The sequence below is a fragment of the Syngnathus floridae genome, chromosome 1 (genome assembly GCF_059516105.1).
Source record: "Syngnathus floridae isolate MCC-2025c chromosome 1, RoL_Sflo_1.0, whole genome shotgun sequence".
In the NCBI taxonomy this organism is placed as follows: Eukaryota; Metazoa; Chordata; class Actinopteri; order Syngnathiformes; family Syngnathidae; genus Syngnathus; species Syngnathus floridae.
Window position 1 is genome coordinate 18,174,963 of NC_142413.1, and position 25,653 is coordinate 18,200,615.

At 41.9% G+C, this 25,653-nt stretch overlaps 1 protein-coding gene across 23 annotated transcripts in view; it reads right to left on the reverse strand.

Annotated features, from left to right (window-relative positions):
- LOC148404390 (protocadherin alpha-C2-like) overlaps nucleotides 1–25,653 on the reverse strand; it is a 135,679-nt gene that overhangs the window by 42,390 nt on the left and 67,636 nt on the right. Inside the window, exons 1-2 of one of the 23 annotated variants that reach the window (XM_088380668.1) lie at nucleotides 22,485–25,133; nucleotides 22,274–22,400 (exon numbers count right to left, since the gene is read on the reverse strand). The exons of 16 other annotated variants lie outside the window; for them this stretch is intronic. In XM_088380668.1, coding sequence (XP_088236794.1) covers nucleotides 22,274–22,400; nucleotides 22,485–24,727 — 2,370 coding nt within the window. In that variant the 5' untranslated portion in view covers nucleotides 24,728–25,133. Of the gene's footprint in view, nucleotides 1–756; nucleotides 3,390–8,653; nucleotides 11,195–12,238; nucleotides 14,771–15,512; nucleotides 17,965–18,831; nucleotides 21,505–22,273; nucleotides 25,135–25,653 lie in introns of those variants that run through there. 6 more of the 23 variants (XM_088380583.1, XM_088380574.1, XM_088380617.1 and 3 more) reach the window with 6 other exon arrangements.

A 25,653-nucleotide genomic window follows, 5' to 3' on the forward strand; every position in this document is an offset into this window, starting at 1 on the left:
AATTGTGCATCCAATGATCTCCCCAAACATTCACAGGCTTTATAAAGACACATTTTACTCTTTAAGTTCCATGGAAAGTGCTACTCTACACAGCTGGGAAATAACAGTACTTCAATCACCCATTCATACGAACGTAAACCACGACCAATGGCTCATCTGCCCCCTTCCACAAACAAGCAAAAAAAAAAAATCATAATGGGCAAGAGTTCCCTTCAACTTTTAAAACATCCGATAGAAGTCATAACTTTGAGCAATTAGGTAAGTTGATGGAAAATTAACGGTTTTCATTTCGATAGATATTTGTCGTCCTTGCTACTTGACCGCAATATCTTGCAAGAATTAGCATAAATGACAAAATCAAAATAATATGAATAGAAAAATAATAATCGCTATACTTAATCAACCTGCATATTCTCTAAGACATAAGCAACTTATACTTTTGGATTGAACGTTACCCGCTTCAAAACTGGGCTAACAACAACATTTTGGGGTTAAAAATTAACACAACTTCTTGTGTTGTTTTGTACAAAACAACCCAACGATTTTTTTTTTTTTTTTGTAAGAGTAACACAAAGTAGGGTCAAACTGACCCACCTTTCTGGGTCAGTCCAATTTTCAATCCGAGAAAGATTTACAAAAAAATAAGGGTTTTGAACAGGGGTGTGTAGACTATTTTTTATATGAAATGTTTAAATACGTAGAATACATTATAAATCTATAAGTACACAAATCTACATTAATAAATGTTCAGCCTACCTTCTCACTGTTAGGTAAAGTCTGAGTCCTGGTAAAGGTGTCTCCTCCATTGATACTGATCAGTTCTGCCTCTACAGGCGGAAAAGGCGTGGGAAAAACCACCATGTCACTCTTGAGCGTGTCTGAGCTGAAGCACACGTCGTACTGCTGAGTCGCTTTGGAGTAAGACCAGCTCCCGTCAGGGTGGGTGGTGATCATCGGGGCACCGTACCTGTCGAAATGTCCCTCCGTCTGTCTGTGGCACCTGAAGGCCACTAAAGTGACCAGACTGAGCAGGAAGACCAGTGACACGGCCACAATGGCGATGAGCAGGTACAAGTGCAAGTCGGAGAAGCTCTCCTCCTTGCTGGGCACGTGTCTGAATTGAGTGTGGATGTCGGCTGTGTTTTCAAGCACCACCACGTCAAGAGACACAGTCGCTGACAGGGAGGCTTCGCCGTTATCACACACCGACACCACCAAGGGGTGACTTTTCAGGTCATTGTCACTCATTCGCCTCTTGGTGCGAATCTCCCCGGTGCTGGTTCCGATCCGGAAGAGGTTGTTGTTGCCTTTGGGCTCAGACAGGTGATAGGAGAGCAGCGCGTTGTAGCCAGAGTCTGCATCCACTGCCCTGATCTTGGCCACAAAGTATCCCGCCTCAGCAGAATAGGGGATGCTCTCGCTGTTAACGGAGCCATGCTCAGAATAGGGAGCCAAAATGGCCGGACCATTGTCATTCTCATCCAGAATAAAAACGTTTACAGTCACGTTGCTGCTGAGTGGAGGAACTCCAGAATCTCTGGCCTGAACTTTAAACTGAAACGTTTTTAACTTCTCAAAGTCAAAAGACTGCAAATTGACTATATCTCCACTCTCCGAGTTGATGTTTATCAGTGAAGCTGTTTGTGTAGTTTTCAAAGGACTATCAATCAAGTGATAAGATGCTCTTCCATTTTCAAGTAAATCAGCATCTGTAGTTGTCAAAGTGTAAATAGTTGTTCCGACTGCACTATTCTCCTTTATGTACACATTAATTACAGGCTCCATGAATTGAGGTGGATTGTCATTGATATCAGAAACTAGAACGGTGATTACGTGTGTAGTGGACTGAGGTGGCGTTCCTTCATCAGTTGCTGTAAGCGCAACAAGATACTGTGAGATGGCCTCTCTATCAAGAGGCCCGTCAACTAACAATGAGTAGTAATTCTTATAATTGAATTTTAATATAAATGGCACATTGCCAACAATTTTACACTTTGTTTGGCCATTTTTGCCCCCATCCCGATCAGTAATCATCACCATGGCAACAGCAGTGCCGATCTCGGCGCCCTCTTTCACGGGACTCATGAGAGATGACACAGTGATTTCCGGGGCATTGTCATTCACGTCAATGACTTCCACTAAAACTTTGCTGTGCGCCAAGCGAGGAGGAACGCCTTTGTCCCGCACTTGAACGCGAATCTCATACGCTTGAGTTTCCTCATAATCAATATCACCTTTAACGGTGATTTCTCCTGTATTTTCATTTAGGGCAAATGTGTTATCAGGGTTAAAACGCCCTCTTTCTGCAAAAGAAAACGTGAGTTGTCCATTTACGCCATCGTCCAAATCAGTAGCAGACAATGTTAATAACGCAGTGCCAATATCTGCATTTTCAACAACTTGGACCTTGTAGAGAGATTTGCTAAACAACGGGGAATTGTCGTTGACATCCAGGACATTTATTTGGATTTGTACGGTCCCTGATTTTGGAGGCTTTCCTCCATCAATAGCAACAAGCGTGAGGTGAACTACAGCCTGCTTTTCTCGATCTAAAGCTTTCTGCAGTAATAACTCGGCAGACACGCTGTCGCCGTTATTTTGAACGTCCAAAACAAAGAATTCATTTGGGTTTAATCTATAGGTTTTAACGGTGTTGACGTCGACGTCTGCGTCATGTGCCAATGGAAGAGGATGTTTTTCTCCAAGAAAATAATTTTCGTACATATCTATTGTTGTCATTTCTTGATTAAACACGGGTGCGTTGTCATTAATATCGTTAATAACAACCTCTATTTGGTGGAGCCTGCGAGGGTTGCTCAATGCAGCCTCTATATTTAAAGAACATTTCAACACATTCGGACACAGCTCCTCTCTGTCTATCCTCTCGCTGACAAACAATACTCCAGATTCCAGATTAACGTCAAAATATCGCTTTTTGTATGCGGAGTTGATGTGAAGACCCGTTGACTGGAGTTGCTGCACGCTGAGGTTTAAATCCTTAGCGAGATTTCCCACCGCGGTCCCTTTGTCTACCTCCTCCGAGATGGAGTAGGAGATCTGAGCTGTGGTCCAGCCGCACAGACAAAGCAGAGTGAAAAACAGACCCCTGATGGTAACCCATTGGTCCCGAGAAGAAGCCATTCCTTTTCAAATACGCAGCATCAATCCCGTTTTGTCTTCGGTATATCCACAGGAAAATAAAAAAATACAAATCCGTTTATGTAGACCTATCTTTTGCCGCTTATACGTCCCCCTGGCGTGGCTGCTTATAATTGTGTTGACTCGACGCTGAACACTCCCCATTTATGACGTTTTTTTTTGTCAGACGAGTTTCTGCACACCAGACACATTTTTAGTACGGTCTCCAGCGTCATCTTGCGACCGTTGTGGTGAAATGCAGTTTTAGGTCACGTGGAAGATTTTTAAATATACATCCTTTCCTGATAAATTAAGGAAACTGGCCAGCAAACCAGCTTTGTACACGAGGAATGTATAACGAGTACAATAAATTAAGACAGTAGGCTGCATCGTGTGCTGTTGTTAAAGAAATCAATATTTAAATCTTATATTACACCCCTAAAATAATTATATTAATTTGACCCGAATTTTGCTTGCAAAAAGAAAAACAAAAAATTGGGGATCGTTTTTTATTTTTTTTACAAAAATAGAAGCTGGGTCAATTCGACCAATTGTTTAAATTTTAACCGAAATTGGGGCGTTTTAGACCCAGCAGTTTTAAGAGTGTAATGTACAGGATATCATGCACTTCAGAACCACGGAGAGCGATTCAACAGCCTTTCTAAACCTATTTTTAAAGCAGAGGTTTGAGAACCCAAAAATTCTAATCAGATGTCAGCACTTCAGTTTTGAGTCAATCAGTTGATTTAAATAGCAATTTTCATCCTCAAGTCTCCAATGCATTATGTAATACTTTATACTATAGGTGTCCAAAGGCGAATGACTCAAAGCTTGCCCTGTTTACAAACACAACATAAATGAACCAATTGAAGACCTTAATAATATCCTCCAAAAATATTATACATGTATCTAAATAACACATTGAGAGCTCACTATAACTTATATCCGTGATCTCCTGCAGGCCCCTCCCATACTTCTGACCACATTTACTGCTAACACAGTGTAGCAAAGCTAGCAACACAAAAGTGAAGCATACTGATGTTCCACTAAGGTTTTAACTGCTTGCAGATGCCTTGTTTTTATTGTTGGATATAGGTAAAAGCAACAGCATAAAACAAATGGGAGTCCCTAAAAGTAGACAAATGGCACAGCAACTTTAGCCGTAAATGTGAAAACGTGAGCTACAACAGAAAGCCATCAGCTATATCAGTACCTTGTTCACGTTCGAGCTAGGTGCCTACAAAGGTCTGCTGCATCGGACAGCAACAACATAAAACTGCTTGTCAATCAGTAACAGATCAAATCGGTGACCCTTTTTTTTTTAGAATGTGGAAGCCTCTCCCTATCGTCAAGTACTTCTTGTGGTTATGCACTTGAAAAACTACCACAAGAGCACTAAAATAAAAGCACGGGGCAGAAAAAGTATGAGTAAAAAAATAGAACATAGCGAGAACTGGATTTTACCATTAGAAAAGTTTGTCAGATTAAAAAAAATAGATGAACATTTTTCAATCCTACAAAAGCAAGGATCTTGATGATCTAAAACATACAAGCCAATACATATTGTACTACTAAATGTAGTTGCTCTTACTCGTGTATATTTAGGGTACCTTATTTTGTATCTTTAGATATTTTATCATTTTTAAAAAGGAACACCTAAATAATTGATATTTTAACGTAACAAAAAAGCTGTGAATATCCCTATTTATTTAAATTGGTGAAAATTTCTTACCTTCTCAGTATTAGGTAATGTTTGAGTCCTTGTAAAGGTGTCCCCTCCGTTAATACTAATCAGTTCTGCTTCTACAGGTGGAAAGGGCGTGGGAAAAACCACCATGTCACTCTTGAGCGTGTCTGAGCTGAAGCACACGTCGTACTGCTGGGTCGCTTTGGAGTAAGACCAGCTCCCGTCAGGGTGGGTGGTGATCATCGGGGCGCCGTACCTGTCGAAATGTCCCTCCGTCTGTCTGTGGCATTTGAAGGCCACTAAAGTGACCAGGCTGAGCAGGAAGACCAGTGACACAGCCACAATGGCGATGAGCAAGTACAAGTGCAAGTCAGAGAAGCTCTCTTCCTTGATGGGCACGTGTCTGAACTGAGTGTGATGGATGTCAGCTGTGCTTTCAAGCACCACCACGTCAAGAGATACAGTTGCTGACAGGGAGGCTTCTCCGTTATCACACACCGACACCACCAAGGGGTGACTTTTCAGGTCATTGTCACTCATTCGCTTCTTGGTGCGAATCTCCCCAGTGCTGGTTCCGATCCGGAAGAGGTTGTTGTTGCCTTTGGGCTCAGACAGGTGATAGGAGAGCAGCGCATTGTAGCCAGAGTCTGCATCCACTGCCCTGATCTTGGCCACAAAGTATCCTGCCTCAGCAGAATAGGGGATGCTCTCGCTGTTGACGGAGCCATGCTCAGAATAGGGAGCCAAAATGGTCGGACTGTTGTCATTCTCATCCAGGATAAAAACGTTGACAGTCACATTGCTGCTGAGCGGAGGAACACCAGAGTCTGTGGCCTGAACTTTGAACTGAAATGTCTTTATCTTTTCATAGTCAAAAGACTGCAAACTGACAATGTCTCCATTCTCTGAGTTGATATTTATCATTGTAGTTACTGGCACAGAGTGGGTCGTACTGGGCAAAAATGAGTAAGTCACATGACCATTTTGATCAACGTCATCATCCAATGCAGTCACTTTATGTATTACTGCCCCTGGTGAACTATTTTCTCTGATGTAAACATTAATGAGAGGCTCTGAGAAGTGAGGTGCATTGTCATTAACATCTGAGATGTGGACACTTATAAAATATGTGCTGGACAGAGGTGGAGAACCTTCATCTATCGCAATAATGCTGATATTGTAAACAGATACGCTCTCTCTGTCAAGAGGACCACCAACAACCAATGAATAATAATTTTTATAATTTGATTCAAGTTTGAAAGGCACATCATTAGTAATTTTACTTTGCACATGACCATTTTCCCCTCCATCTTTATCTAGGACTGAAACAAGAGCAACAGCAGTGCCAATTGTTGCGTCTTCTTTCACTGTGTGCAACAATGATGTAACTGAAATTTCAGGGGCATTGTCATTGACATCCAAAACCTCAATCAATAATTTGGCATGTGATGTTTTAGGAAAACCAGCCCCATCACTGGCTTGTACTCTTATCTCAAAATTGCTCCGCTCTTCAAAATTTAAATTCTTTATGTTGGTAACAGTCCCGCTTGTTTTATCTATTGCAAACAAAGCATTCTGATTTCCTCGGCCCACCTCACTGAAGGAGAAAAACACTTGTCCATTTTGTCCTGCATCTAAATCCGTTGCATTTAATGTTATTATTGACGTGCCGATCTCAATGTTCTCACGTACGCTAGCTTTGTAAAGGCTTTGACTAAAGACTGGAGCATTATCATTAATATCCAGCACATTCACCACAATAGCCATTGTACCCGATTTAGCTGGTGTTCCTCCATCAATAGCAGTCAATGTGAGTCTGATCACGGCCTGCTTTTCTCGGTCTAAAAGCTTCTGAAGCACTAATTCTGGCGTCACACTCTCACCTTTCTGTGCCTCAAGAGAGAAATGTTCATTTGGGCTTAATTTGTATGAATTGACCGTATTTTTACCAACATCTGCATCATGAGCTGGGTGAAGGGGAAACTTTGTGCTCAATTCGGTGTTTTCCGTAATATTTAATACCTGTGATCTGCTTAAGAATGTTGGATAATTGTCATTCACATCTAATATTGTTATTTCAATGCGATGTAATTTTAACGGATTATTAATGACGGCTTCTACACTGAGTGGACATTTGGCTTCATCTCCGCACAGTTCCTCTCGATCTATTCTCTCATTCACATAGAGAAGACCAGTCTTTAAATTTACCTCGAAATATTTCCTCTTAGCTCCCGCAACAATTTGAAACATGCGGGACTCCAAATCCTGGACATTCAAGCTCAAGTCCTTGGCAATATTTGCCACAACGGTCCCCACGTTCACCTCCTCCGCCACCGAGTAAGAAAGCTGGCCGCTCACGACTTCCCAGCAACAATCCAGCAACACGAAGAGCAAATACATCCGCAAAGCGCCCCATCTGCCAGGCGCGCGCATCTTTCCATACATCCTCTTAAGGTAAAAAAAAAAAAAAAAAAGAAATAGTGCAAAAAATGACAACACTCGCCACTCGGTATGACGAAAAAATCTTAACAGACGGAATTAATTTTACCGTCGCATCAGTCTCTTTCACCGCCTGAGCTTCTTTGTTCGAATGACGAAAAACAGCACGCACTTTTGGGAGGAGCCCGGCGCCAAGGATGTGCGTCAATGCCACGGTCCACTGTGTCCTCTAGCGGACATTTGGAGTAACTACAGTCAAAATCACACGACTATAATGCATAGACAGCTAATATTCAATAAATAACTAAACTATAAAATACCGTTTTTGAAATACAGTTTGACCACAGAGTATGATATAAATACCTGTCAGTTAAATATTGAAATCCAACTGAATAGGAAGGTGCAACAAAATCTCCTCCAACAATTTAGTCACTCAAATAGCGTTACTTTCTTAAAGACAAACAAATGATTGTCTGGAGTTTTCCGAATAGCCTCATGCCTTTTCCACCGCCATGTATCTATGAAATGACGTGTACTTAATTCTACAAAATGCAAATGTATATGTATAGTTCCCTGAATAAACGTATTCACATTTAACTCTGACAAAACGCTGTTTCATAATAATGCGTCGCGGCCGAAAAAACTGCGCAACACGCAGAATATAGTTAACGTTTTCACTGAACTTCCAGGCACACGTTCACACTGCACACTCTCTGTACAGGTTGTGGTTCCTCTTTTCGAACACGAATCGTGCATACGCCCTCTAGAGGTAAACTCCAAAAACAACATATAACACAGGCATCAGCACTAAGTGCATTCCTCTGAAAATCATATACACCTGAAAGATTTATATAGGATGCGAGTATACCACACATAAACACCAATGAAAACATTTTGTTCAGTACCATGGACAGCACATCTGAAAATACAAGACGAAGAAACTTGAGCACCAACTTATTTTTTTGTATTTCAAGAAGTAAAAAGTTCTCTCGATGGGCCAATGCTGATGAATAAAATAAACACCCTTCTAGTGCCCCAACAGACTCCAATGTCAATTCCTCAACAGATTGTTACGTTTACCTTATCAGCATATAAAATGTATATGTACAGCATACTCAAAGCACCACACGTTTTCCTTGTTTAAGACATTTCTTAATAATTTGGACTGCATAGTAAGACAACAAAAGTGTTTTTTTCTAGCAAACTCCCAGACTTCAGTTATTGCATCATTACACTTTAAGCTACACTTAGTGTTAAACCCTTACTAGTTGTTTTTGAAAAGACCATCATAACTTGAAAGTGTTGAGCTGTTTTTTTCATAAATGCACAAAACAGCTAGCAACTAATACAATAAAGTGGCCCTGAAGTACAAAGATATGTACAGCCTACCTTCTCAGAGGTTGGCAGTGTCTGAGTCCTGGTAAAGGTGTCTCCTCCATTAATACTGATCAGTTCTGCTTCTACAGGTGGAAAGGGCGTGGGGAAAACCACCATGTCACTCTTGAGCGTGTCTGAGCTGAAGCACACATCGTACTGCTGAGTCGCTTTGGAGTAAGACCAGCTCCCGTCGGGGTGGGTGGTGATCATCGGGGCGCCGTACCTGTCGAAATGTCCGTCCGCCTGTCTGTGGCATTTGAAGGCCACTAAAGTGACCAGGCTGACCAGGAAGACCAGTGACACGGCCACAATGGCGATGAGCAGGTACAAGTGCAAGTCGGAGAAGCTCTCCTCCTTGATGGGCACGTGTCTGAACTGAGTGTGGTGGATATCAGGTGTGCTTTCAAGCACCACCACGTCAAGAGACACAGTTGCTGACAGGGAGGCTTCGCCGTTATCACACACTGACACCACCAAGGGGTGACTTTTCAGGTCATTATCACTCATTCGCCTCTTGGTGCGAATCTCCCCAGTGCTGGTTCCGATCCGGAAGAGGTTGTTGTTCCCTTTGGGCTCAGACAGGTGATAGGAGAGCAGCGCATTGTAGCCAGAGTCTGCATCCACCGCCCTGATCTTGGCAACAAAGTATCCCGCCTCAGCAGAATAGGGGATGCTCTCGCTGTTTACGGAGCCATGCTCAGAATAGGGAGCCAAAATGGCCGGACTGTTGTCATTCTCATCCAGGATAAAAATGTTGACAGTCACGTTGCTGCTGAGCGGAGGAACACCAGAGTCCGTTGCCTGAACTTTAAACTGAAATGTCTTTAACTTCTCATAGTCAAAAGATTGCAAACTGACAATGTCTCCACTCTCTGAGTTAATGTTTATCATTGTAGTTACTGGCACAGAGTGAGTCGTACTGGGCAAAAATGAGTAAGTCACATGACCATTTTGATCAACGTCATCGTCCAATGCAGTCACTTTATGTATTACTGCTCCTGGTGGACTATTTTCTTTAATGTAAACATTAATGAGGGGCTCTGAGAAGCGAGGTGCATTGTCATTAACATCTGAAATGTGCACATTTATAAAAGTTGTGCTGGACAGAGGTGGGTTGCTTTCATCACTTGCCATAATGCTAATATTATAAACAGATATGCTTTCTCTGTCAAGAGAACCACCAATAACCAAAGAATATGAGTTCTTGTAATTTGACTCAAGTTTGAAAGGCACATCTGTTTCAATTTTACAGTGCACCAAACCATTTTTACCACTATCTTTGTCTAACACAGAGACAATAGCAATGGCCGTGCCAATCATTGCATCTTCTTTCACTGAGCTCAATAAAGATGTAACTGCAATTTCAGGGGCGTTGTCATTGACATCTAAAACTTCTATTAGCAATTTAGCATGAGAAGTTAAGGGAGAAGCCCCTCCATCGCTGGCTCGTATTCGAAGTTCAAATGCATTTGATTGTTCAAAATCAATGTTTTCCCTATTTGTTACTGTTCCTGTTTTTTCATCAATAGAGAACATATTTGTCTGTTCCTCTCTCCCTCCTGTATTGAAAGAATAAAACACCTTTCCATTCTGTCCATCATCGAAATCAGTCGCATTTAATGTTATTATTGATGTGCCAATTTTAATATTTTCATATATGCTAGCTTTGTAGAGACTTTGACTAAACACAGGCGCATTATCATTAATGTCTAGCACATTCACAACAATAGTCATTGTGCCTGATTTTGGTGGTGTTCCTCCATCAATAGCAGTCAATGTGAGCGTAATGACGGCCTGTTTTTCTCGGTCTAAAAGCCTCTGAAGCACTAACTCAGGAGTCACACTTTCTCCTCTTTGTACCTCAAGAGAAAAGTGTTCATTTGGGCTGAGCTTGTATGAATTGACATTATTTTTACCTACATCTGCATCATGAGCTGGATGCAGGGGGAATTTTGATCCTACAGCAGTTGTAGTCTCACTAATATTCAGCACCTCTTTATGACTAGAAAATACCGGGTAATTGTCATTTACATCTAATATGGTTATTTCAATGCGATGTAATTTTAACGGATTGTTAATGACGGCTTCTACACTGATTGAACACTTGGCTTGCTTTTTGCACAGTTCCTCTCGATCGATTCTCTCATTCACATAGAGAACGCCGGTCTTTAAATTTACCTCAAAATATTTCCTTCTAGTTCCTGCAACAATCTGAAACATGCGGGACTCCAAATCGTGAACATTAAGGCTCAAATCCTTGGCAATATTTCCGACAACGGTCCCCACGTTCACTTCCTCCGCCACCGAGTAAGAGAGCTGGCCGCTCACGGCTTCCCAGTAACACTCCAGCAACCCGAAGAGCAAATACATCCACAAAGAGCTCCTTCTGCTCGACGCGCGCATATTTCCTTATGTCCACGTAAGGCATAAAAGTAGAAATGGTGCAAAAACGTAGTAGATACGGATGGAAAATTGAAAGAAATTGAATGAATTCTTCCGTCTATTCACGCCGGGTGCATTAGTCCCATTCTCTGTCTGAGCTTCTTTGTTCCAATGACGAAATACAGCTTGTATATTTGGGAGGAGCGCCGGCCGCGGATGAAGATGCGTCAATTTCATGGTCCATTGCGTCCTCTAGTGGATATTTGCGTGAACTACAACTAACATCAGACGACTTTGATGCATATTGCCAAAAGTAAGTCCATTATCGAAACTACTGTATGTATAAAATCTCATTTTAAAAATCCAGGGCTCGACTGCAAAATGTGATATGAGGTTTCCATACGTCATATCAATCTGAAGAATATACCCGAATGGAATGATCATAACATAACAAATGATTTAATGGTTTACAACCCAACAGACATGTCACTCTGATAAATGTATTTTTTCAAGACAAAAGAAAATAGTGAAAGTATCATGCCAAAAGAATACCACATCCCCATTCCTGTCAACCCGAGATATATCAATGATACTGTGAGTATAGGCAAGATTAAAAATGAGTAACTTTGAATGGATATAGCTTACTCCAGAATTAATTTATCCATATTTAATTATGGCAAAATGCTAATTCATAACTATGGACAACACAACCCAAAATACAAGACTGTCAGGAGCTACTGCGAAACACTCCTAAATACTGTCATATTTTCACTTGTATTTCAACAAGTGCAAACTCTGACATGTGACAACACTGATGAATAAAATAAACCCCTCTCTATTGCTCAAGGTGACAACATCAGTTCCTCAACATTGCTATTAGTAACATTTACACTATCATTGATACACAAAATTAATGTACCGCATACTAGAAGCGACCCACCATACTCCTTTTCCTTGCTTGAAACATTATTTCAAAGAAGCTATGAAATCTAAATCTGAAATTAAGACATCAGAAATGCTTTTTCTAGCAAAACCCCAAGATTTCACTTAATGTGTATTCATATTATGGGTGCATTGACAAGTTGCATTTGAAAAGACCACCATAACCAAAAATAGTTGCCTACATGTATTTGTGGAGTTATTTTTTTTTTTTGAGTGAAGAGTAGAGTGACATAATAAAGCAGTCCGGAAAGTACAAACAAAAGTTTATCCTACCTTTTCAGTGTTAGGAAGAGTTTGAGTCCTGGTAAAGGTGTCCCCTCCATTAATACTAATCAGTTCTGCTTCTACAGGCGGAAAGGGCGTGGGAAAAACCACCATGTCACTCTTGAGCGTGTCTGAGCTGAAGCACACGTCGTACTGCTGAGTCGCTTTGGAGTATGACCAGCTCCCATCAGGGTGGGTGGTGATCATCGGGGCGCCGTACCTGTCGAAATGTCCGTCTGTCTGTCTGTGGCATTTGAAGACCACTAAAGTGACCAGACTGAGCAGGAAGACCAGCGACACAGCCACAATGGCGATGAGCAGGTACAAGTGCAAGTCGGAGAAACTCTCCTCCTTGATGGGCACGTGTCTGAACTGAGTGTGGTGGATGTCAGCTGTGCTTTCAAGCACCACCACGTCAAGAGACACAGTCGCTGACAGTGGCGTTTCTCCGTTATCACACACCGACACCACCAAAGGGTGACTTTTCAGGTCATTGTCACTCATTCGCCTCTTGGTGCGAATCTCCCCGGTGCTGGTTCCGAGCCGAAAGAGGTTGTTATTGCCTTTGGGCTCAGACAGGTGATAGGAGAGCAGCGCGTTGTAGCCAGAGTCTGCATCCACTGCCCTGATCTTGGCCACAAAGTATCCCGCCTCAGCAGAATAGGGGATGCTCTCACTGTTGACAGAGCCATGCTCAGAATAGGGAGCCAAAATGGTCGGACTGTTGTCATTCTCATCCAGGATAAAAACATTGACAGTCACGTTGCTGCTGAGTGGAGGAACACCAGAGTCTGTGGCCTGAACTTTAAACTGAAACGTCTTTAACTTCTCATAGTCAAAAGATTGCAAACTGACAATGTCTCCACTCTCTGCGTTGATGTTTATCATCGTAGTTATTGGCACAGACTGAGTCCTACTTGGTGAAAATGTGTAAGTCACATGCCCATTTTCATCAATGTCATTATCCAGTGCAGTCACTCGATGTATTACTGCCCCTGGTAGACTATTTTCTCTAATATAAACATTAATGAGAGGCTCTGAGAAGTGAGGTGCATTGTCATTAACATCTGAGATATGCACATTTATAACACTTGTGCTGGATAGAGGTGGAGAACCTTCATCTATCGCAATAATGCTAATATTGTAAACAGATATGCTCTCTCTGTCAAGAGGACCACCAACAACCAAAGAATATGAGTTCTTGTAATTTGACTCAAGTTTGAAAGGCACATCTGTATCAATTTTACAGTTCACCAAACCATTTTTACCAGAATCTGTGTCCAACACGGAGACAATGGCAATGGCCATGCCAATCGTTGCATCTTCTTTCACTGAGCTCAATAAAGATGTAACTGCAATTTCAGGGGCGTTGTCATTGACATCTAAAACTTCTATTAACAATTTGGCATGAGAAGTTAAGGGAGAAGCCCCTCCGTCACTGGCTCGTACTCGAAGTTCAAAGGCATTTGTTTGTTCAAAGTCAATGTTTTCCTTATTTGTTACTGTTCCTGTTTTTTCATCAATAGAGAACATATTTGTTTGCTTCTCTCTCCCCCCTGCATTAAAAGAGTAGAACACTAATCCATTTTGCCCTGCATCTAAATCTGTAGCGTTTAATGTTATTATTGATGTGCCAAGCTCAATGTTCTCGTGTAGACTAACTTTGTAGAGACTTTGACTAAATATTGGAATATTGTCATTATTATCTAACACCGTCACAACAATCGCCATTGTGCCTGATTTTGGTGGTGTTCCTCCATCTATAGCAGTCAACGTGAGCGTGATCGCGGCCTGTTTTTCTCGGTCTAAAAGCTTCTGAAGCACCAATTCAGGGGTTACACTCTCTCCTCTTTGTACGTCAAGAGAAAAGTGTTCATTTTGGCTGAGCTTGTATGAATTGACATTATTTTTACCTACATCTGCGTCGTAAGCTGGGTGCAGAGGAAATTTTGATCCTATTGGTGTAGTCTCACTTATGTTAAGAACCTCTACATGACTAGAAAACAATGGATAATTGTCATTTACATCTAATATTATAATTTCAATGCGGTGTAATTTTAATGGATTGTTAATGACAGCTTCTACACTGAGTGAACATTTGACTTCATCTCCACACAGTTCCTCTCGATCTATTCTCTCATTAACAAAGAGGGCGCCAGTCTGTAGGTTTACCTCAAAGTACTTTCTTTTCGTTCCCGCAACGATCTGAAACATGCGGGACTCCAAATCCTGAACATTCAAGCTTAAATCCTTGGCAATATTTCCCACAACGGTCCCCACATTCACCTCCTCCGCCACCGAGTAAGAGAGCTGGCCGCTCGCGGCTTCCCAGTAACACTCCAGCAGCACGAAAAACAAATACATCCGCACAGAGCTCCATCTGTCCAACGCGCGCATCTTTCCATGCATCCACATGAGGCATAAAGGAATAAACGGTGCAAAAATAGATTTCTGATTCGATAGGAAGAAGAATCCAAACAAAATGAATTATAATGCTTCCGCGGAACGATCCCCGCCTCTTTCAGAGTCTGAGCTTCTTTGTTCCAATGATAAAAAATGAAATCCGCACGTACAACTGGGTGGAGCCCCCGCTATGGACCAGGGTGCTCAAATGCCACGGTCCACTGTGTCCTCTAGTGGACAATTTCTTGAACTACAACCAAATTAACAACTACGATCAAACAATAAAACCATGAAAAAGTATAACATCTCTTACAAACAGATGACAATAAAAATCACTAACATTTAATAGTACTCTCTTAAACATAAATACCAGCAATACATTTAAGCATTTTTCCCCAAAACAAGCAAATATGCAACGAGCGGCATATCAGCAGCAAGACTGGAATGAAAATACAGAACATGTAAATATTTCCCTGCATGTATAATCCTGAAAATACGTCAAGAAAAAAAAACCCATTAACATCAGCACCATGGACAGCGAGAACCGCACTACTGTAAAAACTGTTTCAAAAATGCCAATGAAGCAGTCTTCAAACTATTTTCAATTCTTTGATCATAAAAAGTATAATGTTGGAAAACATTCTTCCCCTCTAGTAGTCAACAGACTACGATTTTAAACACTCAAGTTGCCTATTTACCAAGTAAACATTAACGTCAAATATACTGTATGTACTAAATACTTCTTTTGTTTGGATGAAACGTTTTGTGCAATTATGGACAAACATACTTGATTCGAACCAGTGAATATTTGGTATTTTTACTACAGTATTGACATTTCAAAAGACAGTTATAAAGCTATGTGAAGAAGTGCACAGCCTACCTTCTCAGTGTTAGGAAGAGTTTGAGTCCTTGTAAAGGTGTCTCCTCCATTAATACTGATCAGCTCCGCCTCTACAGGCGGAAAGGGTGTGGGGAAAACCACCATGTCACTCTTGAGCGTGTCTGAGCTGAAGCACACGTCGTACTGCTGAGTTGCTTTGGAGTAAGACCAGCTTCCGTCGGGATGGGTGGTGATCATCGGGGCGCCGTACCTGTCGAAATGTCCGTCCGCCTGTCTGTGGCATTTGAAGGCCACTAAAGTGACCAGGCTGACCAGGAAGACCAGCGACACGGCCACAATGGCGATGAGCAGGTACAAGTGCAACTCAGAGAAGCTCTCCTCCTTGATGGGCACGTGTCTGAACTGAGTGTGGTGGATGTCGGCTGTGCTTTCAAGCACCACCACATCAAGAGACACAGTTGCTGACAGAGAGGCTTCGCCGTTATCACACACCGACACCACCAAGGGGTGACTTTTCAGGTCATTGTCACTCATTCGCCTCTTGGTACGAATCTCCCCAGTGCTGGTTCCGATCCGGAAGAGGTTGTTGTTGCCTTTGGGCTCAGACAGGTGATAGGAGAGCAGCGCGTTGTAGCCAGAGTCTGCATCCACTGCCCTGATCTTGGCCACAAAGTATCCTGCCTCAGCAGAATAGGGGATACTCTCGCTGTTGACGGAGCCATGCTCAGAATAGGGAGCCAAAATGGTCGGACTGTTGTCATTTTCATCCAGAATGAAAACGTTGACAGTCACGTTGCTGCTGAGTGGAGGAACACCAGAGTCTGTAGCCTGAACTTTAAACTGAAAGGTCTTTACCTTCTCATAGTCAAAAGATTGCAAACTGACAATATCTCCACTCTCTGAATTAATGTTAATCATTGTCGTTATCGGAATCGAGACAGTTTTACTTTGCACAAAGGAGTATGTCACTTGCCCATTTTGATCAATGTCATCATCGACTGCAGTCACTCTATGAATGACTGCTCCCGGTGAGCTGTTTTCTTTGATATAAACATTAATGAAGGGTTCTGAGAAGCGAGGAGTGTTGTCATTTATATCAGAAATATGAACATAAACTACACTGGTGCTGGATAGAGGTGGGTTTCCTTCATCACTTGCCATAATGCTAATGTTGTAATGAGATATGCTCTCTCTGTCAAGAGGACCACAGACAACCAAAGAATATGAGTTTTTGTAATTTGACTCAAGTTTGAAAGGCACATCTGTATCAATTTTACAGTCCACCAAGCCATTTTTACCACCATCTTTATCTAACACAGAGACAATGGCAATGGCCGTGCCAATAGTTGCATCTTCTTTCACTGAGCTCAATAAAGATGTAACTGCAATTTCAGGGGCGTTGTCATTGACGTCTAAAACTTCTATTAGCAATTTGGCATGAGAAGTTAAGGGAGAAGTCCCTCCATCATTAGCTTGTATTCTGAGTTCAAATGCATTTGTTTGTTCAAAGTCAATGTTTTCCTTATTAGTTACTGTTCCTGTTAGTTCATCAATAGAGAACATATTTGTTTGCTTCTCTCTTCCTCCTGCATTAAAAGAATAGAATACTAGTCCATTTTGCCCGGCATCTAAATCAGTTGCATTTACTGTTATTATTGATGTGCCGATCCCAATATTCTCACGTACACTAGCTTTGTATAAATTTTGATTAAATACAGGAGCATTGTCATTATTGTCTAGCACATTTACAACAATAGTCATTGTGCCTGATTTTGGTGGTGTTCCTCCATCAATAGGAGTCAATGTGAGCGTGATGACAGCCTGTTTTTCTCTGTCTAAAAGCCTCTGAAGCACTAACTCAGGCGTCACACTTTCTCCTCTTTGTACCTCAAGAGAAAAGTGTTCATTTGGGCTGAGTTTGTATGAATTGACAGTATTTTTACCAACATCTGCGTCATGAGCTGGATGCAGAGGGAATTTTGATCCTACTGCTGTTGTCTCACTAATGTTAAGCATCTGTGTGTGACTAGAAAATAATGGATAATTGTCATTTATATCTAATATTGTTATTTCAATGCGATGTAATTTTAACGGATTGTTAATGACAGCTTCTACGCTGAGTGAACATTTGGCTTCATCTCCACACAGTTCTTCTCGATCTATTTTCTCATTCACATAGAGAAGACCAGTCTTTAAATTTACCTCGAAATATTTCCTCTTAGCTCCCGCAACAATTTGAAACATGCGAGACTCCAAATCCTGAACATTCAAGCTTAAATCCTTCGCAATATTCCCCACAACGGTCCCAACATTAACCTCCTCCGCCACCGAGTAAGAGAGCTGGCCGCTCACGGCTTCCCAGTAACACTCCAGCAGCATAAAGAACAAATATATCCGCACAGAGCTCCATCTGTCCAGCGCGCGCATCTTTCCATGCATCCACATGATGCATAAAAGAATAATTCCGAACAAATGGTGTAAGACTGGACTCGATATGAAGGGGCAATCCAAACAAACTGAACCTAACGATGCCCGGTGCACTTAGCTCTTTCACTGTCTGAGCTTCTTTGTTCAAATGACGCAAAACTGCACGTATTTGGGAGGAGCCCCACGCCGCGGACAAGTGTACTCAATATGCCACGGTCTATTGTGCTCTCTAGCGGATGTATTCTTGAACTACAACCAGCGTCACAGCCGGGCAAAGCAGAAAAGGACTGTACACTATGACTAGACAATCTAATTTTATTTTCAGACACGTCAATTCTATTAAGAAATAGTGAAACACAATAAAAATATAGTTGAGTGATTTTACTTCATTTGAACATACATGTACAGTGGCTGCACATAAATAATAAGTAAATTAAGCAACGGGGAGCAACAAGCACAGAAGCATGCAGCAAGCAGCCTCAAGATTGGATAGTTGCCGCAGCTATTGAGTAAAATAAAAAATCGGAATATAAATTGTATTTAAATAAGAATAAATGCTTTAGAAGCCTCAAATGACAACCGATTCTGGTGTTTAGTACTCAATTATCAAAGGCTCATGGTTCATCAACATGTACAACATTGTGCAAATAAACCACTTCAGTCTTTTGCCTTATAACCGAGGTAATGTTCCGTCAAGATTCGGAATCTTGAATTATTGGCTCCCAATAATGTAATTAGCTTTGTAAGAGGAAACATGTGCTAACCATCTTGGCTTAAAATCAGACCGTTTTTACAATAGTGGGTCTTTTCACTACTTAGAAGTTGCTTTTCAAGAGACCATTCCTTAAGTGATTGAGATTTTGGCTACATGGGAATGCATAATACAACAGCGTACTATTAAAGCAACCAGAAAAAAACATGTTCACCCTACCTTATCAGTGTTTGGTAAAGTCTGGGTCCTGGTAAAGGTGTCTGCTCCATTAATACTAATCAGTTCTGCTTCTACAGGTGGAAAAGGGGTGGGAAAAACCACCATGTCACTCTTGAGCGTGTCTGAGCTGAAGCACACGTCGTACTGCTGAGTCGCTTTGGAGTAAGACCAGGTCCCGTCGGGGTGGGTGGTGATCATTGGGGCGCCGTACCTGTCGAAATGTTCGTCCGTCTGTCTGTGGCATTTGAAGGCCACTAAAGTGACCAGACTAAGTAGGAAGACCAGCGACACGGCCACAATGGCGATGAGCAGGTACAAGTGCAAGTCGGAGAAGCTCTCTTCCTTGATGGGCACGTGTCTGAACTGAGTGTGATGGATGTCAGCTGTGCTTTCATGCACCACCACGTCAAGCGACACAGTTGCTGACAGGGAGGTGTCGCCGTTATCACACACCGACACCACCAAGGGATGACTTTTCAGGTCATTGTCACTCATTCGTCTCTTGGTGCGAATCTCCCCCGTACTGGTTCCAATCCGAAAGAGATTGTTGTTGTTACCTTTGGGCTCAGACAGGTGATAGGAGAGCAGCGCGTTGTAGCCAGAGTCTGCATCCACTGCCCTGATCTTGGCCACAAAGTATCCCGCCTCAGCAAAATAGGGGATGCTCTCACTGTTGACGGAGCCATGCTCAGAATAGGGAGCCAAAACGGTCGGACTGTTGTCATTCTCATCCAGGATATAAACATTTACAGTCACGTTGCTGCTGAGCGGAGGAACACCAGAGTCCGTGGCCTGAACTTTGAACTGAAATGTCTTTAACATCTCATAGTCAAACGACTGCAAACTGACTATATCTCCACTCTCTACGTTGATGTTTATCATCGTAGTTATTGACACAGAGTGATTACTACTCGGTAAAAATGAGTACGTCACGTGTCCATTTTGATCAATGTCATTATCCAGTGCAGTTACTCTATGTAATGCTGCTCCTGGTGGACTATTTTCTTTGACGTAAACATTAATGATGGACTTTGAGAAATGAGGTGCATTGTCATTAACATCTGAGATCTGAACAAAAACAACACTGGTGCTGGACATGGGCGGAGTTCCCTCATCAGACGCAATAATAGTGACGTTGTAGTGGTCTTTAGTCTCTCTGTCAAGCGGGCCATTTACTGTTAATGAATAATAGTTTTTATAATTTGTATTTAATTGAAATGGAGTCTTATTTGCAATTGCAACTTTGACAAATCCATTCTTTCCTCCATCCTTGTCCAGTACAGACACAAGAGCAATAGCAGTCCCGATCTCAGCATCCTCTTTCACTGTGTTTAGAAGTGACTTCACACGAATCTCAGGAGCATTGTCATTTATGTCTTCTACCTCAACAAGCACTTTACAGTGAGTCGACATAGGCGGATGGCCTTTGTCTATTGCCTGCGCATGAATTTCAAAGGCAGAATTTTCCTCATAGTCAATCTTTCCTTTGACAAAAATCACCCCAGTTTGAGGAACAATTTCAAATAAATCTAAAACATGATCCTGTCCTTTCTTTCTTAACGAGTATTGTATCTCACTGTTTAAGCCATCATCCGCGTCTGTTGCATTCAATGTGATCACAGCAGAGCCATTTGGTGCATTTTCTGGGATTTTGATTTTGTATAGTGATTTACTGAAAACAGGAGGATTGTCATTGCTATCCAACACATTAATATTAATTTGTGACGTCCCTGACCTGGGTGGGGTGCCTCCGTCGACTGCCGTCAGTGTCAGCAGTATGACAGAGTCACGCTCGCGATCTAATGCTTTCTGCAGCACCAACTCGGCAGACACGCTCTCCCCCCCTTTGTGAACGTCTAAAGAAAAATATTCGTTGGCACTGAGTTTGTATGTATTAATGCTGTTCTTTCCAACATCCAAATCCGTTGCCTCAATTAAGCCAAATTTGAGCCCCGTTAATGTACTTTCTGCAATGTCAAGTAACTGCACATCCTCAGTAAATACGGGAGAATTGTCATTTATATCTATTATATTTACTTCCAAGCGATAAAGATTTAAAGGGTTATTGAGCACAGCCTCCACATTTATGGTACATTTTAGAGCCTTTGCGCACAGCTCCTCCCTGTCTATTCTTTCACGGACAAAAAGAACACCAGTCCTTAGATTGGCGTCGAAATATTTTGTTTTAGAATTACTAACAACCTGAAACAAGCGAGATTCTAAAGTCTTCACGTCGAGATTGAGATCCCTGGCAATATTTCCGACGGAAGTCCCTGGGTTTACCTCCTCTGAGACCGAATAGGAAAGCTGTCCATTGGCCGCTTCACACAAACATTTCAGGAGCAGTATCACACAATGTATCCAGATACACGTAGTTTTGCTTGAGAAATACATCCTCGTGTCCATCCAATGAAGGGTACCATCCAATTCAAACGACGTCAAGTGAAACAAAAAAACAAATACATACATTCCTTGAGAATTTGATTAGAATAAACTGAGGCATCATTTGTTCACCAAAATATACATTTGTATTCCTTCTCCCACCGCGTCTCTTTGTCTCCAACAGCAGCGAGGCATAATCTGCCGATTTTTTTCTTTCCCTGGGAGGAGTCCTATATCGCTGTACGCTGAACCGACTCCACAATGTCATGGTCTATAGGGCCTCCGTGTGGCGAAATAATGTAACTCCAAACAGTTGTATGACTCTTTCACCCATTGCATTAAAAACGTTGCAAGTTTTGTGCAACGATCTGACAACATGAGATGGATACTGTAGATTAAACGCCTTCACAAAATAATTGCCAAGTGATTTTCTTTCTCGAAAAATGAGATAATAACAGAACCAAATGCTGAATAGGCTATATATACACAATGTATGGATAGATAGATAGATAGATAGATAGATAGATAGATAGATAGATAGATAGATAGATAGATAGATAGATAGATAGATAGATAGATAGATAGATAGATAGATAGATAGATAGATAGATAGATAGATAGATAGATAGATAGATAGATAGATAGATAGATAGATAGATAGATAGATAGATAGATAGATAGATAGATAGATAGATAGATAGATAGATAGATAGATAGATAGATAGATAGATAGATAGATGATTTGGGTGAATTTACATGAGCTGGTGAAGGAAACAAACAAAAAATGTCAAAAAATGACAACGGTGCATCGTTTTGGGAATGTGACAATATGTAAATTGTAATTGAATAACTTTCACAATGCAACAATTTTCATTAAATTAACGTATCGGTCCTTACGTTGTTTGAACCACATCATAATTACAGCCTTACTTCAGCACCAAGGACAGATACGTTCTGACCATTGCCTGCGGAATTGTTCTAAAGAAAAAAGCTTTCAGCTCCACCAGTACCATTGACCAGAAGCATAGAAACAGCCCACTTTTATACTATATGTTCTTACCTTCTCAGTCGTAGGTAAAGTCTGAGTCCTGGTGAAGGTGTCTCCTCCATTAATACTGATCAGTTCTGCCTCTACAGGCGGAAAGGGTGTGGGGAAAACCACCATGTCACTCTTGAGCGTGTCTGAGCTGAAGCACACATCGTACTGCTGAGTCGCTTTGGAGTAAGACCAGCTCCCATCAGGGTGGGTGGTGATCATCGGGGCGCCGTACCTGTCAAAATGTCCATCCGTCTGTCTGTGGCATTTGAAGGCCACTAAAGTGGCCAGGCTGAGCAGGAAGATCAGCGACACGGCCACAATGGCGATGAGCAGGTACAAGTGCAAATCGGAGAAGCTCTCCTCCTTGATGGGCACGTGTCTGAACTGAGTGTGGTGGATGTCGGCTGTGCTTTCAAGCACCACCACGTCAAGAGACACAGTCGCTGACAGAGAGGCTTCGCCGTTATCGCACACTGACACCACCAAAGGGTGACTTTTCAGGTCATTGTCACTCATTCGCCTCTTGGTGCGAATCTCGCCGGTGCTGGTTCCGATCCGAAAGAGGTTGTTGTTGCCTTTGGGCTCAGACAGGTGATAGGAGAGCAGCGCGTTGTAGCCAGAGTCTGCATCCACTGCCCTGATTTTGGCCACAAAGTATCCCGCCTCAGCAGAATAGGGGATGCTCTCACTGTTGACGGAGCCATGCTCAGAATAGGGAGCCAAAATGGCCGGACTGTTGTCATTCTCATCCAGGATAAAAACGTTGACAGTCACGTTGCTGCTGAGCGGAGGAACACCAGAGTCTGTGGCCTGAACTTTAAATTGAAACGTCTTTAACATCTCATAATCAAAAGACTGCAAACTGACAATGTCTCCACTCTCTGAGTTGATGTTAATCATTGTAGTTATCGGCATCGAGACAGTTTTACCTTGCACAAAGGAGTACGTCACTTGCCCATTTTGATCAACGTCATCATCAGCTGCAGTCACTCTATGAATGACTGCTCCCGGTGAGCTGTTTTCTTTGATATAAACATTAATAAGGGGTTCTGAGAAGCGAGGAGTGTTGTCATTTATATCAGAAATATGAACATAAACTACACTGGTGCTGGACATAGGTGAAGCGCCTTCATCAATTGCTATTATTGTAATGTTGTAGTTGGACTGAGTCTCTCTGTCAAGCTGACCATTTACAGTCAATGAATAATAGTTTTTATAATTTGTTTCCAATTTAAATGGAGTTCCATTTGCAATGGTAACTTTAACGACACCATTACTTCCTCCATCCTTGTCCAGTACAGATACAAGAGCAATAGCAGTGCCGAACTCAGCATCCTCCTTGACTGTGTTAAGCAGTGACGTCACAATAATCTCAGGAGCATTGTCATTTTCGTCCTCCACTTCAACGAGGACTTTACAGTCAGTAGACATTGGAGGATGGCCTTTGTCAGTGGCCTGAGCGTGAATCTCAAAGGCAGAATTTTCTTCATAGTCTATCTTTCCTTTAACGGAAATCACACCTGTTTTAGGATTAATTTCAAATAAATCCAAAACATGATCCTGCCCTTTACTCCTCAGTGAATATTCTATTTCACCATTCAGGCCATCATCTGCATCGGCTGCATTCAGTGCGATGACTGTTTTATTTAGTGGTGAGTTCTCTAAAATCCGCGTTTTATACAGAGAACTGCTAAAAAAAGGGGCATTGTCGTTGTTGTCTAAAACATTTATCAAAATTTGACATGTGCCAGATTTGGGTGGATTTCCGCCATCCACCGCAGTCACTGTAAGTGTAATAGAACGTTGTTTCTCCCGGTCTAAAGGCTTCTGGAGCACAAGCTTAGAAACCACACCTTCCCCTTTATGTGACTCAAGAGAAAAATAATCACTAGGACTAATCTTGTACACAGTCACGCTGTTTTTCCCGACGTCATGATCTGATGCCCCGATGAAACCAAAAGTCCCTCCGGGTAAAGTATTCTCAGCAATGTTAAGTGTCTGCAGCTTCTCGATAAAATAAGGTGCATTATCATTAATGTCGGCTATATTTATTTCTAGTCGTTGCAGCTTTAAAGGTTTGTTCATAACCGCTTCAACATTGATAGTGCATGCTGCAGCCTGAGCACAGAGCTCCTCTCTATCTATTCTCTCACTCACATAAAGAAAGCCAGTCTTTACGTTCACGTCGAAATATTTCCTTTTTGATCCACTCACGATTTGAAACATACGCTCCTCCAAGTCGTGCACATTTAAGTTTAAATCCTTGGCCACATTTCCAACAAAGGTGCCCACCTTTACCTCCTCCAAAACAGTGTAAGAGAGCTGTCCATATGCTGCCGTGCAACAACAATCAAACAGAACAAAGGCCAAATAAATCCTCAATGAGCTGCGTGTCCTCCTCATCAACATATTTGTATCTGCTGTGAATCGTTCAAAAAACGTAGCTTCCTCCACACCCCTGCGATGATTCTTCATGGAAGTAAGATAAGAGGATTGAATTTTAAAAGAAAACGAGAGACACGCTCCTCCATTTGCTCTTCCACCTCACGGTTCTGTGACAAAGCCTGAAAAACGCTCGAATCTCTGTCATTTGGGAGGAGTCCGAGGGCGTTAAACATGTAGTGGTCTCGACTGCCCCCGTGTGGCCATTTGAATTAACTGCAAGAGCTGCAAGGACGACCAAATATGGGTCAACCTCATTTCAAAGTTCACATACGTAGTTGCACGTCACCAATTATCTCAACCAGTCTATTTCATTTTTTTTCAAAGATAAAAATTAGGAAAAACAACCAAAACCAACTAGACATATAATTATACCGTATAGACTGCTGTTTTAAGAAAATGTCTGAAAAAATATAGACTACTTAGGAAGTTTGAGCAGGAACTATGCCAGGGTTCGCCAAGTCCTGTCCTCTAGGGCGCCAATCGAGCCTGTTTTAGATGGATCCCCACTGCAACACACCGGATTCAAATCATCAGGATCATTATCAGGCTCAATAGAGCTTTCTGATGAGCTGATCATTTGAATCAAGTGTGTTGAAGTAGGGCTGCACCTAAAACAGGCTGGATTGGCGCCCTTGAGGGCCGGACTTTGTGACCCCTTAACTACGGGCTTATTTCTGTTTTGGTCAATGCAACACAGACACGTTAGTTTCAGGACCATGGACAGGTACGTGCGTGCATGTACGTGCTTGGGATCTCGGAACGAGGTAACTGCTCCATTAGCAATATGATAGCACCTTTACCCAGTGTTTACCTTTACACACACAACCTCAGCAAACAAAACTATGTGTGAGTATCAGTTTCAGTTCTGTTTAAATTTTAAAGGTTAGATGTTGTATAGTTCTTGTCAAACGCTTATCTTAAAACACTGTGGACAGCTGTTGCTCATACCCTTTTGA